The 21,783-nt window shown below is 39.1% G+C and overlaps 3 protein-coding genes across 6 annotated transcripts; 2 read left to right on the top strand and 1 right to left on the bottom strand.

The window, feature by feature from the left end:
- Positions 1–191: 191 nt before the first annotated feature.
- Positions 192–10,826, bottom strand: map2k4a (mitogen-activated protein kinase kinase 4a). Of its 3 annotated transcripts, XM_057817731.1 has the most exons (13): positions 10,396–10,826; positions 9,397–9,432; positions 8,843–8,875; positions 5,231–5,330; positions 4,951–5,125; positions 4,760–4,879; positions 4,288–4,407; positions 4,166–4,217; positions 3,978–4,105; positions 1,336–1,413; positions 1,110–1,258; positions 782–827; positions 192–715 (listed from the first exon to the last, which is right to left on the bottom strand). In XM_057817731.1, the coding sequence occupies exons 1-13, from the start codon at positions 10,538–10,540 to the stop codon at positions 602–604; spliced, it is 1,296 nt and encodes a 431-aa protein (XP_057673714.1). In that variant the 5' UTR covers positions 10,541–10,826; the 3' UTR covers positions 192–601. The 3 variants fall into 3 exon arrangements, with proteins under 3 accessions (XP_057673714.1, XP_057673716.1, XP_057673715.1); XM_057817733.1 differs by lacking the exon at positions 8,843–8,875 and having other exon boundaries at positions 5,231–5,318; XM_057817732.1 differs by lacking the exon at positions 8,843–8,875 and having other exon boundaries at positions 10,396–10,825.
- Positions 10,827–11,096: 270 nt separating this feature from the next.
- On the top strand, positions 11,097–15,237 carry tmem220 (transmembrane protein 220). Of its 2 annotated transcripts, XM_057817220.1 has the most exons (6): positions 11,112–11,652; positions 11,727–11,756; positions 11,850–11,910; positions 14,442–14,565; positions 14,779–14,838; positions 14,916–15,237. In XM_057817220.1, exons 1-6 carry the CDS (start codon positions 11,422–11,424, stop codon positions 15,046–15,048), a joined length of 639 nt encoding a protein of 212 aa, XP_057673203.1. In that variant the 5' UTR covers positions 11,112–11,421; the 3' UTR covers positions 15,049–15,237. The 2 variants fall into 2 exon arrangements, with proteins under 2 accessions (XP_057673204.1, XP_057673203.1); XM_057817221.1 differs by lacking the exon at positions 11,727–11,756 and having other exon boundaries at positions 11,097–11,652.
- A 2,839-nt stretch (positions 15,238–18,076) lies between these two features.
- On the top strand, positions 18,077–21,491 carry LOC130904363 (protein SCO1 homolog, mitochondrial). The gene is made up of 7 exons (XM_057817084.1): positions 18,077–18,328; positions 18,649–18,768; positions 18,954–19,044; positions 19,150–19,347; positions 19,434–19,526; positions 19,691–19,806; positions 21,261–21,491. Exons 1-7 carry the CDS (start codon positions 18,188–18,190, stop codon positions 21,420–21,422), a joined length of 921 nt encoding a protein of 306 aa, XP_057673067.1. The 5' UTR covers positions 18,077–18,187; the 3' UTR covers positions 21,423–21,491.
- The last annotated feature ends 292 nt before the right edge of the window (positions 21,492–21,783 follow it).

The raw sequence follows: 21,783 nt of genomic DNA, 5'->3' as shown, positions 1-21,783 counted from the left end.
ATGCAGGTTCAGTCATAAACTATAACTGACAATTAAAAAAGGTTTTTTTTTTAATGTAGCATGACACCACAATATGATTTTTCAGTGTCATACAGATATGGTTGAGGTTCCATATATTTAGCATTTGTGGAGTGTTTAATTTTTTGTACCCATTTGTATTACAGTATGTAATCCAGTCAAGTCATAGCAAGACAAAAACACACAATATTGAATATTCCTCTGGTCTTTATTAATATTTTATCAGCATTTCCTGGCTAACATCATGGACAACTTGAGCATTTCACTGCAGCCACTTTGAGGAAACCAAAAATGTGATGCTCTCAATTTACACGTCTACACACACATTCAGCATGTTTCCAGCAGAAGGCAATACTTCCTATTCCATAAAAATAATAATAATAATAAGCATTGATCTGGATTTAGTCATGATATTGCTTGCTGAGACACACTGTCATGACAATGGTTGTGTGTGTGTGTGTGTGGGGGTGTGTGTGTGTGGGGGGGGGGGGGGGTGAACATGGTTTTTTTTTTCTCGCTTGGAATTTGTGTTTTTTGCAGTTTTTTTGTCGTTGTTTCAGCTCGATTTATTTGCAAATCGTGATCAGTCCATGTAAGAAGGTGAACTGGGGGAAGCCGGCATCTGATCCAGAAGTCTGCACACGTAAGCGGCCACGTCCACCGGACGCTCCTCATACATCTGAATAAATGGATCTTTCTGGAATAACATAATGGAGACTTCAGCAAAATGGCGTCAACAAGTTAATGACATATGTAAACCCACCAGCAGCTCTTTGTACTTTGGCCTTTTGGACTCGTCCTTGGTAAGGCTAAACAGGAGGACATGACTATTATTTAAAAGTGTAAAGCGGAATCTTTGTGAGGTACATTTTACCATCCTATCCACTAGAGAGCACACTGTTCTCAATTTTCATGCAAACAAGCCTTTTTCATGAATCAAAGATGTCTCAAAAATAAAAATGTCTGTACATTAGAAAAACTAAAAATTAAAAAAATTCTAATAAAACAGATGTTAAAGAAAATTGTCATATGCTGTTAAAAATAAATTCATGACTGTCGAAAAATATTCTCGAAAAATAGGGTGTACTGACCACACATTGACGAAGGTGATGAACTTTGGCGAAAATCGTCTCTCGTCAGAGTTGCTGAGCTGCGGGGGGTCCCCCCGGACCACCTGAGTCAGCTGGTCAAACACGCTGTTCCATTTGGGATACGGGAAGCGCCCCGTCGCCAGTTCATACTGAAACGCAATGACGCACCCAAGGTTGACATGATATTATAAAGTATGAAACGCGCTACTCACCAAGCCAAACTCACCAACGTGATTCCCAAACTCCAAACATCGGAGCGCACATCATAACCTTGCCGTGATGCGCATGGGTCAATTCGCTCCGGCTGAAAAACAAACATTGTGTTTGCAATGCTGGACTGCCAGTGAGATAAGTCATCAAACAAATTCACAAAAGTAGAAAATAATTCCAATAGCATACCGCACGAATGCTATTTTTAGACCATGGCGTGCCATCCTAACCCGGAAGTGGGTCAACATAGACACGCACTCGCAAACAATCAATATTATTTCTGCTAGTTTTCTCCGGTAATCTCTTGAAAAAGAATATGCCGAGTAAACACTGCTGCTATGGAACTTGTACAAACGACTCAAGACATTACAACATATGGATGTTTTCTTCATACGTTTCCCGAAACCAAAAAACTCGGAGGAAAAAATGTGAAGAATGGATCAACTTGCACGGACGTCCAATAGACCAGTTTAACGCCAGCAAGATGCTTCACATTTCATATGCAGTAATCATTTTGTTCGGGGCCATGGTCCTACAAAGGACGATGATGATATTTTTACTAATTTCTTAGCGTTGCGTTCTGCGTGCTGCTTCTGTCTGACAATGAATGACCTGAAAAAAATTAAAATGGTATCTGACTGCCACTTTTGTTTCCTTTTCTGTTGTAAGAAAACAACTTTAGTAAGGGGGACGTGTAAATTATAGAATTAAGATTTGTTAATAATGAAAAAATTAAAAAGTGTTCGTTGGCTGTAACTGAGTAGCATTTGCGATCGCTACACAAAAATGGCAATTTAAATTACCCCCAAGAACGGTCAGAGACATAAGAGAACCAGAGGATATAATATATAAGAAAGACAGGGCATATGGTGGTAAAGCATAGATTGTTGAAACAGGAGAATGTCATTGTTAGTGACGTAAGGCAATGCACACAAGAAAAAGTGTCAATAAAAAAAGCTACTTCTGGATCAGGTCGGCTCTTTTTCTCGTCTTTTTCAGCCCTTGACACTCAAGCCATCTCTTTAACTGAACATTTGTATGTTCTTCCACATCTTTACAAGTGAATCTGGTACCAAGGACATCATTTTCGGACAGAATTGGTAGGTTTAGCTCAGTAAACATCTCGTTCGTACACTATTTCCATGCATTTACTATTAGGGACAAACGGGAGGTTGACCTGCCTAACAATAATTGCTAACGTTATTAATATTAATGAGCAAAAGTGACTTGTTACTTGCGGTACGCCAATGATGGTTATGCCCGTCATTGGAATAGGAGGGTATTCCTAACATTGACATCGAGGCATATATTTGTCATTGGAATTGACGACTATAGCTGTCAATTTACGGCTAACGTTACCTAACCCTAACCCCAATGGCCCTAAGCAGAGGAGGGTAGTAACGCGTTACATTTACTCTTACATTTACTTGAGTAAACTTTTGAGAAAAATGTACTTTTAAAAGTAGTTTTACTCAGCCATACTTTTTACTTTTACTTGAGTAGATTTGTGAAAAAGAAACCTTACTCTTACTCCCCTACTTTGGGCAACAGTAGTCGTTACATTTTGCCTTTTTATTGTACATATTAGATTATACTGTATGGTTTTTCTTTTTTTGTTTTTTTTTTTGCCAGAGACGCCAACAGTGACTCTACCAGTTTCACCAATGAGACGTCACAACAATAATCACATGACTCTATCATACCAATCAGACTCAAACTTGCTGTTTTATGATCATGCCGGTCTGTTCAATCACGTGGCGTCTTTAACGCACCGTGAAAAATGAAGTATTTGAAGTAGAGCGAGTATTTTTGCGACCATATGGCGCATCGTATTAAAAAGTGCGGGCTCATTTTCGGGTGATATTTTTTTGTTTTGTTTTTAGGGCGGTGGGGGGTGCTTTCAATAGAACTTTATTAAAGAATTTAACAAAGTACTCACATCAATCTTAATCAATCCACAAATCCATCAAAGTCCTCATCTTTTGTATCCGAATTGAACAGCTAGGCAGGCAGGTACCTTTTCCATTGTTGTTTAGCCTAACGCAGAATTGGGAACTTTATAGCTACTGGGGGCACACCCTCTATCACACGCAACCTTCTCCTTTTAAGGTTCTCATGCCATTCTCACTTACCCACCATCCATTTTGGAGAAAATTTTATGGTCGTGAAAATACGGTATTTATTTATATATTATTAATACTTTTCACAAGTGTACCTTTTATGTAGTATTTATACAGTATAATACATTTAAAAATGTCTTTTCTGTATTATATTGTTTTATTATTGCTATATTACCCTATATTATTGCATAACATTTATTTTACGCACTCCTTTCATTTCTATATTTCGTTTACCATTATTGTTACCATAATATACTTTTCTGCTATTATTATTGTTTTTATGGTTCATGTTTGTATGTTTATGTTATTGTAATATCTACATTTTTTTGAAAAGGGTTTTAACTTAGCATTGAAATAATGGAAAGGAAATATTGAAGTTATTTTTTTTTGTTGGTATATTTATATTCCCGAATGTACTCCAGATGAACACGTGTAGTGTACATTTTTTTACTCAAATTTTTATCAAAATATTGTGCAAATCAGCATAGATGAAACTCAAGCATCTGTTGCAGAAGTTCCTGGACCTCGCGCTACTTACGGCCATGTACGGACGGCAGCCCGCGTCACGTGTTTTGGCGATGGAGTCCACCAACTGCCCGCTGATCCCGAAGTCGCACAGTTTGATATTTCCGTTTCTGTCCAGGAGAATGTTTGACGGCTTGATGTCTAGACAACAACGTCAAAAATGACTCACATGTACATCACCATAATAATATGGTTTCTTACCTCTGTGGATTATTTTCAAGTTTTCTTTTAGGTGGTTAAGTGCTTTCACAGTCTGAAATTTGGAAGAATTCAGTCAGGTGGGAGTAGTTAGTCGCGACGGTAGCGGCCAGGTTCAAACTTACAGCTAAAGTGATTTTCCCCAAGATTTCCTCAGGAATGACGTCATCTAATGAGCAATACACAAACTTGTAGAACTTGTCTAAGGAGGTAGCCATGAGTTCCATGCAGATCCAACAGTCGCCCTGCAACAAACAAAAGCACGAGTTTTTTCAGAAGTTTCAACTCCTGAGAGAACGTCCTATTCCTGGGATAAGGTACTAATGCCAAGAGGGAATCCATTCCTGACAGAGAATCCTCCATGAAGATTCTTGGCCCAAGTCAAATGACTTACAGCCTCTAATTTCAAGAGATGGGTCTTGCCCCAAGAGGTTTATATTCCTGAGAAAAGGTTATCGTTTTCCTGACTGAAAGCCTAGTCCTTAGTGAAGTATTGACATATCCAATATGGAGGAGACTTTGGATTTGGTTGCGCTAACTGGCCGCCGTCAGTGGCAGTGAAACACAATCCACTGCCCCAACGACTTGGATACGCACCTCTCTGAAAAGAGCTCCGTAGAACTGCACGATGTAGGGGCAGTCGCTGCTCCGCATCACAACGTCCAAGTCCATTAGGAGCTGCTTCTGCTCCTTCTCGTCGACCGTGGAGCGAATCCTCTGGGGAATGGGACCAATGTTACAAACAAGAAAGTGCGATGAAACTGCCTGCGCTGGAGTTTTGTGCTCACCTTGACTGCCATGATCTGGTTGCTGGGCTTGTGCACCATCTTGTTGACGGAGCCGTAAGCCCCGCGACCGATCTCGCCCAAATCCTTCAGGTCCTCGGCCGTGAAGTCCCAAAGCTGCTCGGGCGATAGCTTCAGCTTCCCGGACGACTCGATGCTGTGTGTCCGCAGCCTCTCGCTGAGACGGCGACGAGTAAAGAAAAAGAACATTTGGGCACTTCTGGTCCTCAGCTAATTACTAATCTACACAAGTGAAAAAGACAAAATGGCGGCAGTGGCTCACATGTGTGGGTTCTGGAAGGGCTGCCCACCCGTGTTCAGTGTGAATCTGGTGGGTTTGATTGATGGGTTGGCAAAGTTTAACTTGAGGGCTTTTCGTTTACCTGACAACAAAATCAACAAGAAATGAGGTCAGCGATAGTGGGTACCGACGACTTTGAACGCAACACGACACACCCCTAATAAAGCAAACAAAAAAGATGGGTGAGGAGATGCCTATAATGCCACACAGACGCAGACACAACAATGTCGCATTTTCATTGCGGCCCGAGTTGAAACATGCAAGCGGAAATGAGCGCCATCTTGAGGAAGGAAACAGCAAGTCAAGTTAATTGATGATAAACACCTCACAGAATCTCAGCAGCGGATCAATCTTTACCCGGTATTGTTTTATTACATTTTTAGTTATTGAATTTTTTTTTTTAAGGCCATCTTTAAATTAAATGATTCTGCTGATTCCACAATTCAGCCATAGATTGAAAACCACGACTCCCTGTCACCAAATGCCATTCATATCTGTAGACGTCCAATCATTTTAAAGTCTATTGCCGTTAATGGCAGCAGAAGAGTTCATCATTCATCCTATGCTAATGTTTCACTGTGTGTGTGTGTCGCTTGTTGAAAGTGCATAAAATTTTGCCAAGAAAAAAAAAAAGTTAATCTTTGCTTAAAAAAAAAAAAAAAAAAAAAAAAAACACCATCTGTGTCTGCTTGAAAAAAAAACAGGTCAACTTTTTCCTGTTAAGAAAAAAAAAGTTCACGTCTACCTTTTAAAAGAAAATTTTGTTAATCTTTCCCTGCTCAAAAAAAGTCAAAGGAAAGAGGCAGTGCAGTTACCATCTCTGTTATTATTATGTTATTATATTAAGCCAGTTGAAGAGTTCGATCAGAGTGGCAATTTTGCATAGAAAGAAAAAAAAAAAAGAAAATTGTTAAGATTCGTAGCAGAAAAGCTTTTAAGGGTAGCAATTTGTACACAAGTCATGCAGCTAATTTTTGTCGCCACAGCTGCACTTCAAGTACACGTCACATTTTCCCCTTTTCATAATAATAATATTACAACTACATATTGCAAGAGTAATCATGTTTCAGTACCATTGACGCAATAGTTGTCCGCTCAAATTTATCCCAAAATGAATCGGATGTCTATCGCCATCAACAGCAGCAATATAGGCTCAAGGGAGTTTCTTGTGTTTGCTTGTGAATCTTACGGCGCTAAAACGTCAAATCTATCATAGTAAAACAGGAAATGTATCGCAAAATAATGTGAAATGTATTTATTAGGGTTGTTCCAATCATGTTTTTTTGCTCCCGAGCCGATCATTTTAGTTTGAGTATCTGCCGATCCCGATATTTCCCGATCCGATTGCTTTTTTTTGCTCCCGATTCAATTCCAATCATTCCCGATAATTTTTCCCGATCATATACATTTTGGCAATGCATTAAGAAAAAAATGAATAAAACTCGGACGAATATATACATTCAACATACAGTACATACAGTGCTGCTCAAAAGTTTGTGAACCCCCTCAACATTTTGGAATTTTCTATTATTTCAACCTGATTTCCTAATCAATCAATTCAGTAGTTTTTTTTTTTGTTTTTTTAACAGTTGTGTTGTCGAGACTAAATTAAAAAGAGTTTTCATCAACTGATGTAGGTGCAAAATTGAACTGTTTGGTCACAACCAAAACCGCCATGTCTGGCGAAAAGTCAACACTGCATACCACCAAAAGAACCTTCTCCCAACAGTGAAGCATGGAGGTGGGGATGTCAAGATCTGGGCTTGCTTTTCATCCTCAGGACCTGGACAACTCCACATAGTCCAGGGAATCATGAATTCTGAGGAATATTGTCAAATCCTAGAACATAACCTGACGCCATCTGTTTTGAAGTTAAAGCTTGGCAGAAGGTGGATCATGCAACATGATAATGATCCAAAGCATTCCAGCAATACAACCAAGGAATGGCTGAAAAAGAAGAAGATTCGTGTTCTGGACTGGCCCAGTCAAAGTCCTGACCTAAATCCCATTGAAATGCTGTGGCGGGACCTGAAGCGAGCAGTTCATGCCAGACGCCCATCAAACCTCTCTCAACTGACTGCGTTCTGCAAGGAAGAATGGGCAAAAATCCCCCAAAGTAGATGTGAGAGGCTGATTAGTCACTACAGAAACCGTTTGGTTGAGGTAATCTCTGCAAAAGGAGGCGCAATATCCTATTAACTGAAGGGGTTCACATACTTTTGCACACATGATATCTGAGTTTTTCTTAAATCAACCACTTTTGTTAAATAAAGAATGACAATATAACTATTTCTTTTGTTTCAGTCCATTATTTGGAATGTCAGTATTGTGGATTTGGGTATAACTTAACATTTAATAAGGTTATTTTAGTGTTTTTTACAAAAAATCTGACCATCGCTGTGGGGTTCACATACTTTCGAGCAGCACTGTAAGTACTGTATTTGTTTATTATGACAATAAATCCTCAAGATGGCATTTAGATTATTAACATTCTTTCTGTGAGAGGGATCCACAGATAGAAAGACTTGTGACTTTGTATATTGTGACTAAATATTGCCATCTAGTGTATTTGTTGAGCTTTCAGTAAATGATACTGTAGTTATGCCCAAATGCATGATGGAAAGTGGAACCATGACTGTGCGTAGTGCTACCAATTGATATATCTTCTCTGCGTTGGCAAATAACATAAGGTGTTCAGATAAAGATCAATTGCTACCTTGCTTCCCCACATTGCTTCCCATATTTCTAATCGAAGGGAGAGTAATTGTAAGGTTTTAGCCAATTAAAAAAAGGCTCCAAAGGCTGCCAAAATTCACTCTACTCATTTTACGCTGCCTTTTATCTCTCTGTATAAGTGAAACAGCGCCATTACAGATTGAGCGCGACAATGCGTGAGTGGGTAGTGCAGCGCATGCATTAATTGTGTTAAATATTTTAACGTGATACATTTTTTAAAAAATTAATTACCGCCGTTATTAGGATAAATTTGATAACCCTACCTTAAGCCTAAACTAAAGACTCTGGAAGAGTGAAACATATTATGTCTGTAACGTTAAATATAATTAGAAAACGATTTAATCAAAAAAAAAAAAAAAAAAAAATTTAAAAAGGCATGGCCGATATTTTTTTGCTGATTCCGATACTTTGAAAATGACGTGATTGGACCCGATCGATCGGCATCCCAATCGATCGGGACATCTTTAGTATTTATTACTTATTCCATTTAATTCATCAGGTTATTTTGCAATACTGATTTTTGTATTTAGCTCTGGTGAGGAAGTAATATGCCTTTGTATTGCAGTATTAGGCCATTGTGTGAAGACATCTTATTGCCAATGTGTCATAAAATTTCCAAAGATGTAAACATGGTCTAGTTACATTGGGAATTTTAAATGTTTCCTCAAAATTATAACATGTGACGGGTCATTTGTGTGTGCAGTTCAAGATTTAACCCACCACGTAGTGATAGTGGTCGGCTGCAGTGACAGAGACCCGCTGTCGACACAGATTAGCAGCAGAACACCCATACACACACACACAAATATTAGAAATTCTGAGCGCACACCCGCACACACACAGTGAAGTTGGTCTTACTTGGGGGGGCTCCAGACAGGTTTATTTGAAAGCCTGGAGGTGAGAGCACAATGTTTACTTCCTGTTCAACACTTCCTGTTTGGACCAACATGCGACATGGCCGACACGACATACAGGCGTGTGAATGAAGCGGGGGAATGCAAGTGAAAAATAACAAATAAAATCGATCAAAATTGATGAGAGCGGTAGTCTCACCGCCGTTGTTCCACGATAGCGTGCATTAGTTAGCAGAGTAGAAGGGCAAAGTGACAGCAGAAAACATGGAATTATCACATCGCACAAGAACAATTCTTCTGCATTAATTATCCGAATGGATCGGATGTTTATCGCCATCAATAACAGCCAGTGAGTTAAAGTATTAATAAATCACTTGCAGTGTTAGCCTTTCCACTTGGTTTCTGGATTTAAAAATCCACATGCGACTTATCATGTTGAACCCAGCCATTGTGTTAACAATGCAAAATCAAGACAAGATAGATAAAATTTGGTCATTAATTAAATTTTTATTAGGACAAAACTAGTGAAGTGAAAAGTCAATTAAATGGAAGTCTTACCTGTTTCACTCTGACACCTCCAGCAGGTATTGGAGTCTGAAATGGAAAAGACGGAACATTTAGTGTTAATTTCTTACCTCGTTTCACGAAACGTCATATTCTTTGAGTTTAAATAAGAGCTTTTGGATAAATTGGAGGCGTAAAAAGTTGACTCGATGTCGACGTCAAGTCTACAAGTGTCACTGATTGTGATTGAATGCCTGAAGAATGAAGCCAAGTATAGACACAACCAGAGTGGGAAATGTCAAGGGTGTTACGGTTCAATCAAAAATGGCTCAATGCCAGCCCCCCCACGTCCAAAAAAAAAAAAAAAAAAAAACAGCCCAAACCAAACAAACAAAAACAGATATTGACAGAATATTCAGTAGTAAGGGAGTTGTTTTGAAAAGCATTTTGGAATGGAGTCTGGTATGATACTAGTGCTAGTGCCGGCCAGGAGTATACAAAGAAGAGTCACAATTGAAATAAGCTTACATAAATCTATTGTGGTAATACATTATAATGTAGTAGGCCTATTGATTAGTTTCTGATATTTGATCTGGTGGTAGCTCCCATGAGAAGTCTCAAGGAAACAATATGTGGACAATGCTAAGGTGAATAAAATTATCCAAAACCAATTACGCCGCGAACACAAAAATGGCTAAACATGTCAAATGAAACGTCAGTGACTAAATGCCGATGAAGTACCTTCGCATTGAGGCAACGAATACGTAAACATGAGCTTAAACAGATGTTCAGAGCAAAACTGGCAAAGGTGTTGTTTTGAAATTGCGCAATTTAGCAATGGAATTTGGCTGCAACTGTGTTCCACAGAATCGAACAACTCTTGAATCTTCAGGTAACGCGAAAAAAAAATTAGGGGGTGATTTTTTGACCCGGTGGCCGCTCCTAAATACGTGCCCCTCGGGGTCTTCTTTCAGGGAGTAGCCGCAGCCCCCCAGCGGCTAACACCCCAGCTAGCGTTCACCTTTGCTGGGAATCTTCCATCCGTTCACTCACCCTGCAGGCTGGTCACGCTGCTAATGTGCTGCAAAGGCTGGTGGTGGGTAGCCGAGGAGGCGTTGACCGAGCCGCCGTTGTTGCTGCCGGCCGCGGATGTCTTGTTGACACCGGGACTTGCCATTGTTGTGTGTTTAAATTCCATCAGCGGCGCCGGGCCGGCGGCGGCTGGCTGGTTGTCTGTCGAGCGGGCTGCCTACGACGCGCTCCGACGCTTCTCCTGCTTGGCCCAGGATCAATTGTGTCCGCTCCACAGCAACATGCAGACCCCGGGAGGGTGTTGGTGGTAGTGTAGGCCGGTAAAATGGCGAGGTTTTGCTTCGGGAGCTGCTCGCGAGGAAGGCTACCTGTGTAGGTGGCGCTCACGACAACATCGGTTAGCCGTAGCTAAGCTAAGCCAGTAAGCTAGCGGCAGGCAGTGGCAATCAGCTGACCGAATGACACTGACATCGCTCTCTCGTTTTTTTAATTTTATTTTTTAATTTTTATTTTAGTCTTTTTTTTTTCCTCGATGAAATGTATTATTTAGTGCTTATTTATCTATTGAAACTGTCACGAATTATGTATTTTGTTTAGTTTAAAAAAAAAAAAAAATATATATATATATATATATATATTTTTTTTAACAACCTTTTTTTCCCCAAAAATTATTTTAATTGATTTGACATTTAAAAATCGGTTACGCCGTATTTTTAAAATTACATGTTGTTTGTACGGTTAAACTTTATTCATTTTACTTACATCCAAGTGTTTTAATAATTGAACGTTTTCATTTAACATTGTGTTATTTATTTTGGGCGGTATCGACGCAACACAGACTCGCTGGCCAAAACAAACCCGGAAGTGAGGTTGAAAAAAAAAAAAAAACATAAACTTTGCACTTTAGACCCAGGCCATGCTCTGGTTCATTGGACGTAAAAAGATCACTTTCACGTTTGCTTCAACACTCATATTTTGAGTACTAATTCCCCCATCGCGTTTGAGATCAAAATGTAAAATTGCGTCCCTTCTGGACAGTCGCGACATATGAACCAAACAAAAATGGAATTCAAAGAAAAGGGAAATTACAGTCGAATCCCAACTGGGGACTGTACGGGAACGCTTGAAAAGGGGCGCCTTGACGTCCCGTGCGGGCGGCCAGAGAAGGCAATGGGACTTCAAGTCAGCGCGTACACTGCGACCACCTGGATGCTTGTTGTTTGGCGTGCTTGCAATGGGATGATGTCTTTATTCTTTGGCTTGGCTACGTACGTACAGGTGAGCGTTTAAACTCATTCAACGTAAAGTTATTCACGTTGTTTATCTCAGAACCCTTGTACTGTGTCGGCCAGATCAACGACCCGGACGCAGCCTTGTGGATGGTAATTCATAAACACACAGGCCGTAAATATATTGGCCTTTAAATAGATTTTAGAGAGTAATAAACGTGTTTTGTGCCACTTTTTGTGTTGCAGTTCGGTTACGGCATCCCCGCCCTCCTCTGTGCGCTCATTGGCCTCAAACCCCACGTGACAGGTACGCAAACCAATATACGCCTCGTTGAGCGGTCTTGCGTCAACGTGACTGCCATATTGAATGTGTCAGGTCTCACTAGTCATTTAAGGCAGGGGTTATGGAGGTAGATTTGTCTCTTTATTATTCAATAATAATAAAAAAAGTTTCTTCAATTAAAATATATATTTTCAATAAAATAAGTCACTTTGATAAAAAAAAAAAAAAAGTGTTTGAATGCAAACATTTGATACTCAAAAAATGCATTTGAAAACTTTCTCTTTTTTTTTTGATTCAAGTCAAGTTTTTTTTTTTTTTTTAATTGAAGTAATTTTGTTTTGCGTTTGTGCCACATTTTGGCTATGGCATTTGTGTATTTATTATCAAATAAAAAAAATAGTTTCATCAAGCAAAAAAATATTGTTAAAAGAAAAATCACTTCAATCAAAAAAAACAAAAAACAAAAAAACCATTTCAATCATAGAAAGGCATGCAGCCCGTTGTCCGCCTGAAGCGCGCTATTTTCGGCTCAAGCCGGTGTAGGCGCACTATCCTAGTCCCCTCACTATCCACTCGCAGGGGCCTGCGCTTGTCAGTGACGTTCCTTATTCTCGCTATATGAATATACAACTTTAGCATCTGTTAATAATACGCTCTGTGTGTAGTATCATCCATCGATTTTCCTTTTTAAATGAGCACTTTTAAGCGAACGCAAAAAGTAACAACGGGAACATTTTTAAACAGGCATTTCACGGGACAGCATTTCCTCGGCCAATTATGTAGCTTATATAGCGAGAGCGAGTGGATAGTGAGGGGAAGAGGGTAGTGAACCTACACCGGCCCAAGGAGTGATGGTCATGATTCTTGCGTCATCAAGCTTTTAAGGCTTGCCCCATAGGCGTAGCCACTTGTCACTCAAATATGTCTGACCAATAGGGAAGTGCAACATTTGTGTCAAAATTATTCAATATAAAAAAAAAAAGTGCCTTCAAAACCCTTTCCTCTTCAATCAAAAAAGATGGTATAAAACGTTTTGCACTTAAAAAAAAGTGACATTTTCTTAAAAAAATATATATATATATGTTATATGTTAAATATTATTTTTATTTATCTTTGGAAAGGGCACTATTTTTTTGCAAATTAATTTTTTTCTTTGATTTAAAAAAAAAGTATATATATATATATATATATATATATATATATATATATATATTTTTTTTTTTTTGTATTGAAGCAACTTTTTTGGGGATTGAATGATTTAGACACAAATGTCTTACCCATAATATGGCCCACACACAAAAAGGATTGCTTCAAATTTTCAATCAAAGAAAACCTATTCAATGAAAAAATAAGTGTTCAAATGCAAATTTTTAAGTCTCAAATATTTTTTCGCATTCAATAACTTCTTTTTCTATGATCGAAATTTTTCTTAAAGTATTTTTTTTGTTTGAAGCAATTTATTTTTTGATTGAATATTAAAGACACAAATGCCCTGGCCAAATGCAAAACAACATTACTTCAATCAAAAAGGGGTTTTCAATCAAAAAAAAAAAAAAAAAAACTTCAATCAAAAAAAACAATCAAAAAAGTTGAGAAGTTTCAAAATTATTTTTGCATTCACTTTTTTTTTTTTTTTTTTTTTTTTTTAAATTTAAGTGACTTTGTTTTATTGAAAATATATATTTTGATTGAAGCAACTTCTTGACTGAATAATAAAGACACAAATCTTCCTCCATAAGGGGTCGGCAATCCAAAATGTTGAGCCATATTGGACCTGCAGTACATGACTCACCGGTTCACGACACATCATTACATTCATTCATTTTCCATGCCGCTTTTCCTCACGAGGGTCGCGGAGGTGCTGGAGCCTATCCCAGCTAACTACGGGCAGTAGGCAGGGGACACCCTGAACTGGTTTCCAGCCACTCTCATCATACAACCATTCACGCACACACTCATACCTACGGACAATTTAGAGTGTTCAATCAATGTGGGAGGAAACCGGAGTTCCCGGAGGAAACCCACGCATGCAAACTCCAGACAGGCCGAAGCCCGAACCCTTGATCTCAGAACTGTGAGGCGGACGTGCTAACCACTCAGCCACCGTGCCGCCACATCATTACAATATTAATGAATTAGAAGAATGTTTGTGCCATGTTTGTCCTCCTACAAAAAACATTAAAACAAAATAATATATGTTCCTCTCCCATCTTTTTCCATTTTTAAACATTTTTGAAAAAGCTCTAGGGAGCCACTAGAGCAGCGCTAAAGGGCTGCATGTGGCTCTAGAGCCACTGGTTGCTGATCGTCGCTTTAAGGAAATGGACTGAACTGGATGGTGAAGAGACCTTAAAATATTTTTAATTGGTTCAGTGCCATTGACTGCAATAAACGTCCAATCCATTTGAAGTCCGAGGTCTGGCAGTAAATTATCATGTTTCTGTGGCACTGGCAGCAATAGACGTCTGATCCGTTTTTACTGGGAGGGTTCCCAGTTCAAAACTGACTCGACATCTGTCGGCCAGAAACAACACTACAGTCTGCGATTTTTACAGAAATGTTGCCATGGAGACGTGTAGCTGACCTGCACATCATGCTGTGCACTGGGATGCTTCTGATCATCGGATGGAAGCTTTATGGACTGAACATGTCTGGTGTCTTCCAAGAAGAGGAGGCCAGGTATACTCAAACCTCCTTTAAATGTGCAGAGCAACCCCCCCCCCACACACACAAATATTACAAGGTTTAGATTATTTTGATGGGCTGGGATAGTCTTGTTTTATTTTTTATTTATATAAATTAGATTTTGAAATTTCTCATACTCTGGCTGAATTGTACAATAAAAATCATGTTGATATTTTAATGTACAAACTCCTTTTTGTTTGTTTTTAGAGAGTTTGGTGGTGTGGTGTTGACAGTGTTGTGGCTTCTGCTGTGTCGTCACTCCGGAAGGTGCTGTCGACGTCAACACATCAAGTTGTTTTTGTTTGCATATAATAAAGTTTGCTCCGCATTTTGTCGAACCGTAGGTCGGCGGTGGGTAAACTGAGAGTGTCGGCAGCCATCCTCGTCACCCTTTTCCCGTTTGTAAGCTGGTTTTACTTCCACGCTCACGAGGAACTGCGAGCTAACTGGCCATCCCACTGCAAGACTGCACTTTGACAGCAACAAAGCCACACTTCATTGTCTGTATGACTGAAAATTATGGACCAATAACTGCTTGATGAAGCAAGATGTGCTGTTTTGAGCTATAATTGTCTCATTAAATTTAGCAGTATTTTTTGTGAAATAAGATGATATACCTTGTCCCAACGTTTTTTACATTGTGCTATAAAAATAAATACATCTATCAAAATGAGTACGTTTTTCTTTTTTTACTTTTTCCTTGAGTAAAATGATTGAATCAGTACTACTGTTTACCATTTTTTTTTTTTTTAACAGTTTTGGTGCTTCTACAAAATTACAGCGCATAATCGTGAATTTAACGTTTCAATTAAGCTTGAGAACAATAAACCGATACGACCGGATATCCGGTTTTACAGGTGAGAGATACAGCTGTATCGATAGTAAAGTTACCATTCGACAGTAATTAGCCATTAAATATTCAATGAACCGATAGTAGAGATAGAATTCGGCTATCACGAGCACAAGAATCGGCTTCTAATGCCTAGATCAATGCATTGCTTAATGGGATGATAATTTAGCTTTTACTTCACATGCTGCGCTTGTGTTTTTCACCACACAGTGCGATTAGATTGAGACCGCACGCACAACTTCCCCTGCATTTCGGCAGAACCGCTACTGGTCGCCGTCATTACCCTATCGTCACGGGCGTATCATAACAACGCAAGAGCTAACAAAACCACTGTAACGCACGCTGCGTAGCGTTTTCTTCACAGCCCAAAACGAAAACGAAACTAGTAGTGGCAACGAAGCAACATGCTAAAACAACGGACAGTTTGAGCATCGACACCAGTGACGTGCAGCGATTGATTTTCAACGCACCCAGGAAAAGCAAAAGTCGGACTTTGATGTGAGGAAGGCAGCCAGATCTGTTCGCATGGGACAGAGCTAGTGTGAAGTGTGGAACGGTACAGAGATCGTGAGTTTCTAACCCTGAAAAATAACCTACTACAATGGTGGAAAGGGCAGCACGACCCTCTGGAGATTTTTTTCCACAAAACGCAGTCTAATTAAACATTAACATGTGGATTAGTTGATCTTCCTCAAGAAAAAATCTGCCCTTCAAAAAAGATATGGACAGTGATGAGGAATAAAAAAATGTGGAAGCACAGGCATAAGTGAAAGACTCTGCTGTGTATAAGGTTAAAGTAATGATTATTGACCTGTCTGTCTAAAATGCCATGTTTTTATTCCCCCAATTATACTAGTGGTAAAGCATAATGTATTATTTATTTATGATAATATTGCAGGTTTCATTCTTTTTTTCTAGAGCTGCTGCATATAATTAATATTTTTTGTTTGTAAGATGTTTACGTTGAAAGTTTGCACTTAAATTACTTACCGCTTGTGTTCGAAACACCAGGAAATACAGTAATTGAATTACTGCACTTCATTGTTGTCTGTCACTGGAGTTTTATTTTATTATTAATCCCATAAAACAAAATGACGGTCATATATATTTTTTTTCCATAAAAGAATAAAACACAACATTGGTATGACATTTTGTTGTTTAATTTTCCTATTAGAAATGTGGTCTTTTTTATATGTTTAAAATACTGTACGAACACAAACAACAAATGTTTACTATCGTATCGTTTTCACTCTGTATCGAACCGTATCGTTCTTAAACTGTATCGAATCGTATCGAATCGGTCGGCCTTAAAAATGTATCGTGTTTGAATCGAATCGTAACCTGTGTATCTAGATACATATCGAATCGGCTTCATGCCAGAGCAGGGGTCGCGCTAACTGAATATTTTCCGTCATTGACCGGTTTTTTAAAACGGTGACGGAAAAAACTGAAGTCCATCTGTCATTTTGACAGGATGCAATTCACACCCCAGACCACAGGGTGGCGAGTGAGCATATTAATTAGCTATTGTCTCTCTTGATGCATGACGTCGTTGGCCTTACTCGGAGAAATGTCAAGGCAACTGAGTGTCCGAAGTTTCTTGAAAAAGCCCCAAAACGGCGATGGTGTTGATAAAAGAGGTGAAAAAAGAGGGACTGATGCAGTGGAGGATGAAGGATGACAACGAATCAAGTGAATCGCCGGTTCACTCCTCACTGCGGCGAGCAGTTGAAAACACTGCCAATTACCAAGAAGGGCAGTATTGGTAACACGGTGAAAGCGGCATAAAGCCAAAAAAGCGGACCAGACTAGCCAGAGCCTGAAATTATTTCAAGGAAAATATGGAGGGTGCCACCACTGTGTGTACTCTTTTTGCTAAGCTGAGCTTGCATACCACGGTAGCACGTCGGCTATGAACGAACACTTGACGCGCCGTCATCCAGGTGTATTTCGGAAGACAACAGGAAACAACAAGCTAGCGGATTGTAAGTCCATACAATTTTCTAACGATTTTTTTAAAAATTGAAGTTTCCTTTATGTGCGTCGTATCAACGTGCATTTTTATTTAATAATAATAATTTTAAAATTAAAAAAAAAAAAAAAAATGTATATATATATATATATATATAATTGGATTAATATAATATTTTATTATTAAATGTAATACATGGGGGGGGGGGATATATATATATATATATATATATATATATATATATATATATATCCTGTATATACATAATATAATAAAAATATATATGGAAACACAGCACTGGCCTGCTTACTGTAATGCATGACTGCACTAATGTTAGTTACTTTATATTATAAAGTATTATTGTATTATTGTGTATATACATATAGTGACTGCATCAAGATAGTCATTTTAAAAATTTAAGTGACGGGTAAAAATAGATTATGACCGTATTTTTATGACCCTGTCAGTCAAAATGACAGACAACGAAAAAGTCTAGCGCAACCTCTGTGCCAGAGATTCCCAACCCTAGTTTCAATGTATGATTTTGTGCTTTTACGTTCAATTGACTAGAAATTTTAGTACTCTTTATATCCTTCAGAGGGCAGCAAAGGTACTAAAACGTATAAGAAGAAGAAATAACTATTTCAGCCTGTTAGAGCCCGCTGATCTGAGAGCAGCTAAAGCGTCTGCTCCGAACCATCCCCGTTCATAGAGCTGACCTGAGATCAGCTAATAAATGTTGAGTTCCGGTATCTCCTTATATCACATTTTGTCATCTTGGAGGCCACTGAAATATGTCTGTAGGTGTTTTGTTTCACCGTCTTGGTGGTGATTTTAAGCTCTTACAAAACGTCAGACTTATCCACCTCCTCTTACGGAGAAACATTGAACCGACGCGCACGCTGTCACCGTCAACGACAAATGTCTGCTGCCTGGTAGGTCAGCACCAAAGTCCACTTAGAAAAGCGCAATTTTACGCTAAACATATACATTTAATGCAATTAACAAAGCCAGAGAGGTAGGTACGTATTAACATTCTTTTTACACTGTACGGCAATATGCTAAGGGCTGTTTCTTATATAGAAAGTACAAATTTAATCTATTGAACACATGAAGTGTTCTTGTTTAATGGATTTTTATCTTGGTGTGGAAACCGCCAGTACGTTCTGAAGTTGTAGGATTTCATTATTAATTCACAAATGCATCATCCGATTGACTGGCTGACCTGCTCACTCGTCCATCATTTGATTGACAGGTGAATTTGAGGGAGTGGCACTCCTGCCGAGCAAAACTGTGTCAATATCCGCAGAACTCCAAGCAGTTTTGTACCCTTCCTCCATCGCCTTCATCAAAGGACAAATCCAAAAAGTCTGGGGTGAGTTAATAAAATGAAACCATTACAAAAACCTGCAGATTTTGGGGGGGGGGAATTTTGAAAAGGGTTAATATCAGGCAGCCAATGAATCAGCCAGACGGGAGTGGCGAATGTTAAACTGCAATATTGCAAAGGTTCTGTTTATTTGTAAAAGACATCAATTGTGTCATTTGTATTTTCTAAAGCCCGTCACATGGAAATCTTTAGCGGTCACCTTCGCCATTGGAGGAGCACTGCTCGGCGGGATGAAATACTTAAAGAGTGAAAAAGAATTAAGTAAGTGATGAAGCTAGAAACGGTAACCTTACTGAAACTCTTAAGTCAAGGCATCTCTGTAACAAAGATGGTCATTCACATGTTTAACAATGAGCTGGCTTGCAGTGATCGCGAAAGAGCGCAACAAGTCAATCGGGCGGCCGGATTTGGGAGGCCCGTTTACGCTGGTGGACCACAACAAGAAGTCTGTGACTAGCGACGACTTCCTGGGCCAATGGGTGCTTATCTACTTTGGTTTTACGCACTGTCCCGACATCTGTCCCGATGAGCTGGAAAAGATGATCGAGGTGGTCGATGAAATTGGTAAATAACAACATATAATCATGCCCTTTTTGACCCATCGCTTTGCGCCATCTCGTTGTGTTTTTTTTTTTTTCCGTTGTTTATAGACAAAATCAAGTCCCTTCCCAAGTTGACGCCAATTCTCATCACCATCGACCCTGAGAGGGACACGCCAGAAGCCATGGCAGTCTACGTTAAAGGTGCATGTTTGGTGCCATTGATGACAATAGATGTCTGATCCATATGGACTTGAAGAATGAAGTGGTTTTAAAGTGTCTTACATTTCACTTAATAAAACCTAGAGTTTAGGTAGGAAACATTTTGTGACACGTTTTCATTCCTTTACCTCCCTGTGTTTTTCTAGAGTTTTCGCCAAAGCTGATTGGTCTGACGGGCAGCACAGCTCAAGTGGAGCAAGTCTCGAGAGCTTACAGAGTTTACTATAGTCAAGGACCCAAAGACGAAGATAACGACTATATCGTGAGTTGGCTCAAACGATTAGACAAAGTACAGGTAGTCCCCGGTTAATGAACGAGTTCCATTCCTGCGCTGGCGATGTAACCAGGATTTCCGCGTAAGTCGAAGTTAAATACCTCAAAAGACCCTCTAAAAAAAAAAAATATCCAAAAACATGCATTATACGTCATTGTACTGTCCTCGCCAAGACGTTGGAGCTAAGTCCTAGCTAGACGGTGAGCTGAGCTCCGAAATGACGATGTCGGACGTCTGTGTGGTTTGCTGTCTTTATTCAGCTGCTCATGACATCAACACTTGCAGAATTAAAATGAAATAAAATAAAATTAAATTAAACCAGTCTCATCATCAATAACCGCAATTTAAGTTTGTGTTTACAAGTAGCTGCTGATACAGCAATAACAAATGATTAGCATGTACCAGTTGGCGTCCACTCATCATCAAAAACGATCACATAAACTCGCTCCAAGTATCCGACCACAATTGAAAACGCACATTAAACAGTACAAAAGGGGTTACCGTACTGGCCCGAATACAAGACGGTGTGTTTTTGCATTGAAATAAGACTGGAAAAGTGGGTGTTGTCTTATATTCGCAGTCTAGAGATTATACCCATTCACGACGCTAGATGGCGCCAGATATCATTAAAGCAAATTTCTGTTATGACAGATCTCAGCTACTCTCAAGTTTAACCAGTGTGCATTATTTTATTGCAATGTTTTTCCTTATTCAGATTTGTTTCAAGACTACAGTTATAGTTAGACTTCACTTTGATGGTTAATGCAGTTATTGCAATTTTGTTGTTTTTTCACAATAAATTGGTTTATTCACATTTCAAAAACCAGAAGCCATTCATTTACGAATGTGATTGCACTTTAGTTTACGTATTTAAATGTTCAGACATTAAGATTTGAATGAGGCAAAATAACATGCTTTTTCTGTCAAATATATTGTTATAATCATTTGTTTCAGATGTACTGTAATTATTTTCTGTATAAAAATTAATTTGGTGTTCAAAAAGTCTTTTTTCAAACTTGAGTCTTGAAAAAGAGGGGGTCATCTTATAATCAGGGCCGTCTTATATTCGGCCCAATACGGTATATACAGCCGTCGCCTCTGGATGCTTCACAAGTTACAAATGTGCACGCAGGCTGTCACCTCTTGACTCGGCTGCTTACACGTGTGCGCGTGACGTCATTGCCGTGTGTGAGGTATGCGGGTTTGTAAATGCTCTCGCGTGCAGAAGTACAACCTGCTCTACGCTTCCTGCGCCAATTAAAAAGCATGCATCACAAGACAAAAGTCAACATTAAAACCAAAAACAAAACAACGAGACGCAGGCATCGTAAAGTCGAGATCGCGTAAGTGGGGTCTGTTGTAACCTGGGGACTACCTGTACTCTTTAGTAGTGGGAAGGGGGGGATTTCCAGGATTCCGTTGACTGTTATTATGTTTGCCAGGTGGACCACACAATCATCATGTACCTGGTGGGACCTGACGGACAATTTTTGGAATATTTTGGTCAGAACAAAAGAAACATAGAAATCGCCAATACCATTGCAGCTCACATGAGGAAGTACAAGCGCGAGAAATCACTGGATGTTAAACGGGACAAACCCTAATGAACTTGAATCGAAACTGGCTCGTTGTTGGTTTGGAAATTAAAATTTATTTATTCCTTTCCATGAAAAGTCTTTCACCGCTTGATATTGTGGAGTTTGTCTTTTTTATCACGTTTAGAGACTGAGAAGTGCTGTAAAAAAACTGCATTACTGGATATTACCACAGGAGGCTGCCTTAATTTGGATTCCACCACTGTAGACTGCCTTAATTTGGATTCCTTCAATATTTATAACAGTTCACAAACTATTCCTATTGTTAGTTTGGTAAAATAACTCGACATATTTTTGTGTGTGTGTGTTTGAAACATATTGGTGGTCTCATTTTAGAAATGCAAATAGCGAACGAGATGTCATTGTTTAT

The sequence above is a fragment of the Corythoichthys intestinalis genome, chromosome 16 (assembly GCF_030265065.1).
Source record: "Corythoichthys intestinalis isolate RoL2023-P3 chromosome 16, ASM3026506v1, whole genome shotgun sequence".
Classification (NCBI taxonomy): domain Eukaryota; kingdom Metazoa; phylum Chordata; class Actinopteri; order Syngnathiformes; family Syngnathidae; genus Corythoichthys; species Corythoichthys intestinalis.
The sequence above is the reverse complement of the archived record's forward strand: the minus strand, read 5'-3'. Positions and strand labels throughout refer to the sequence as shown.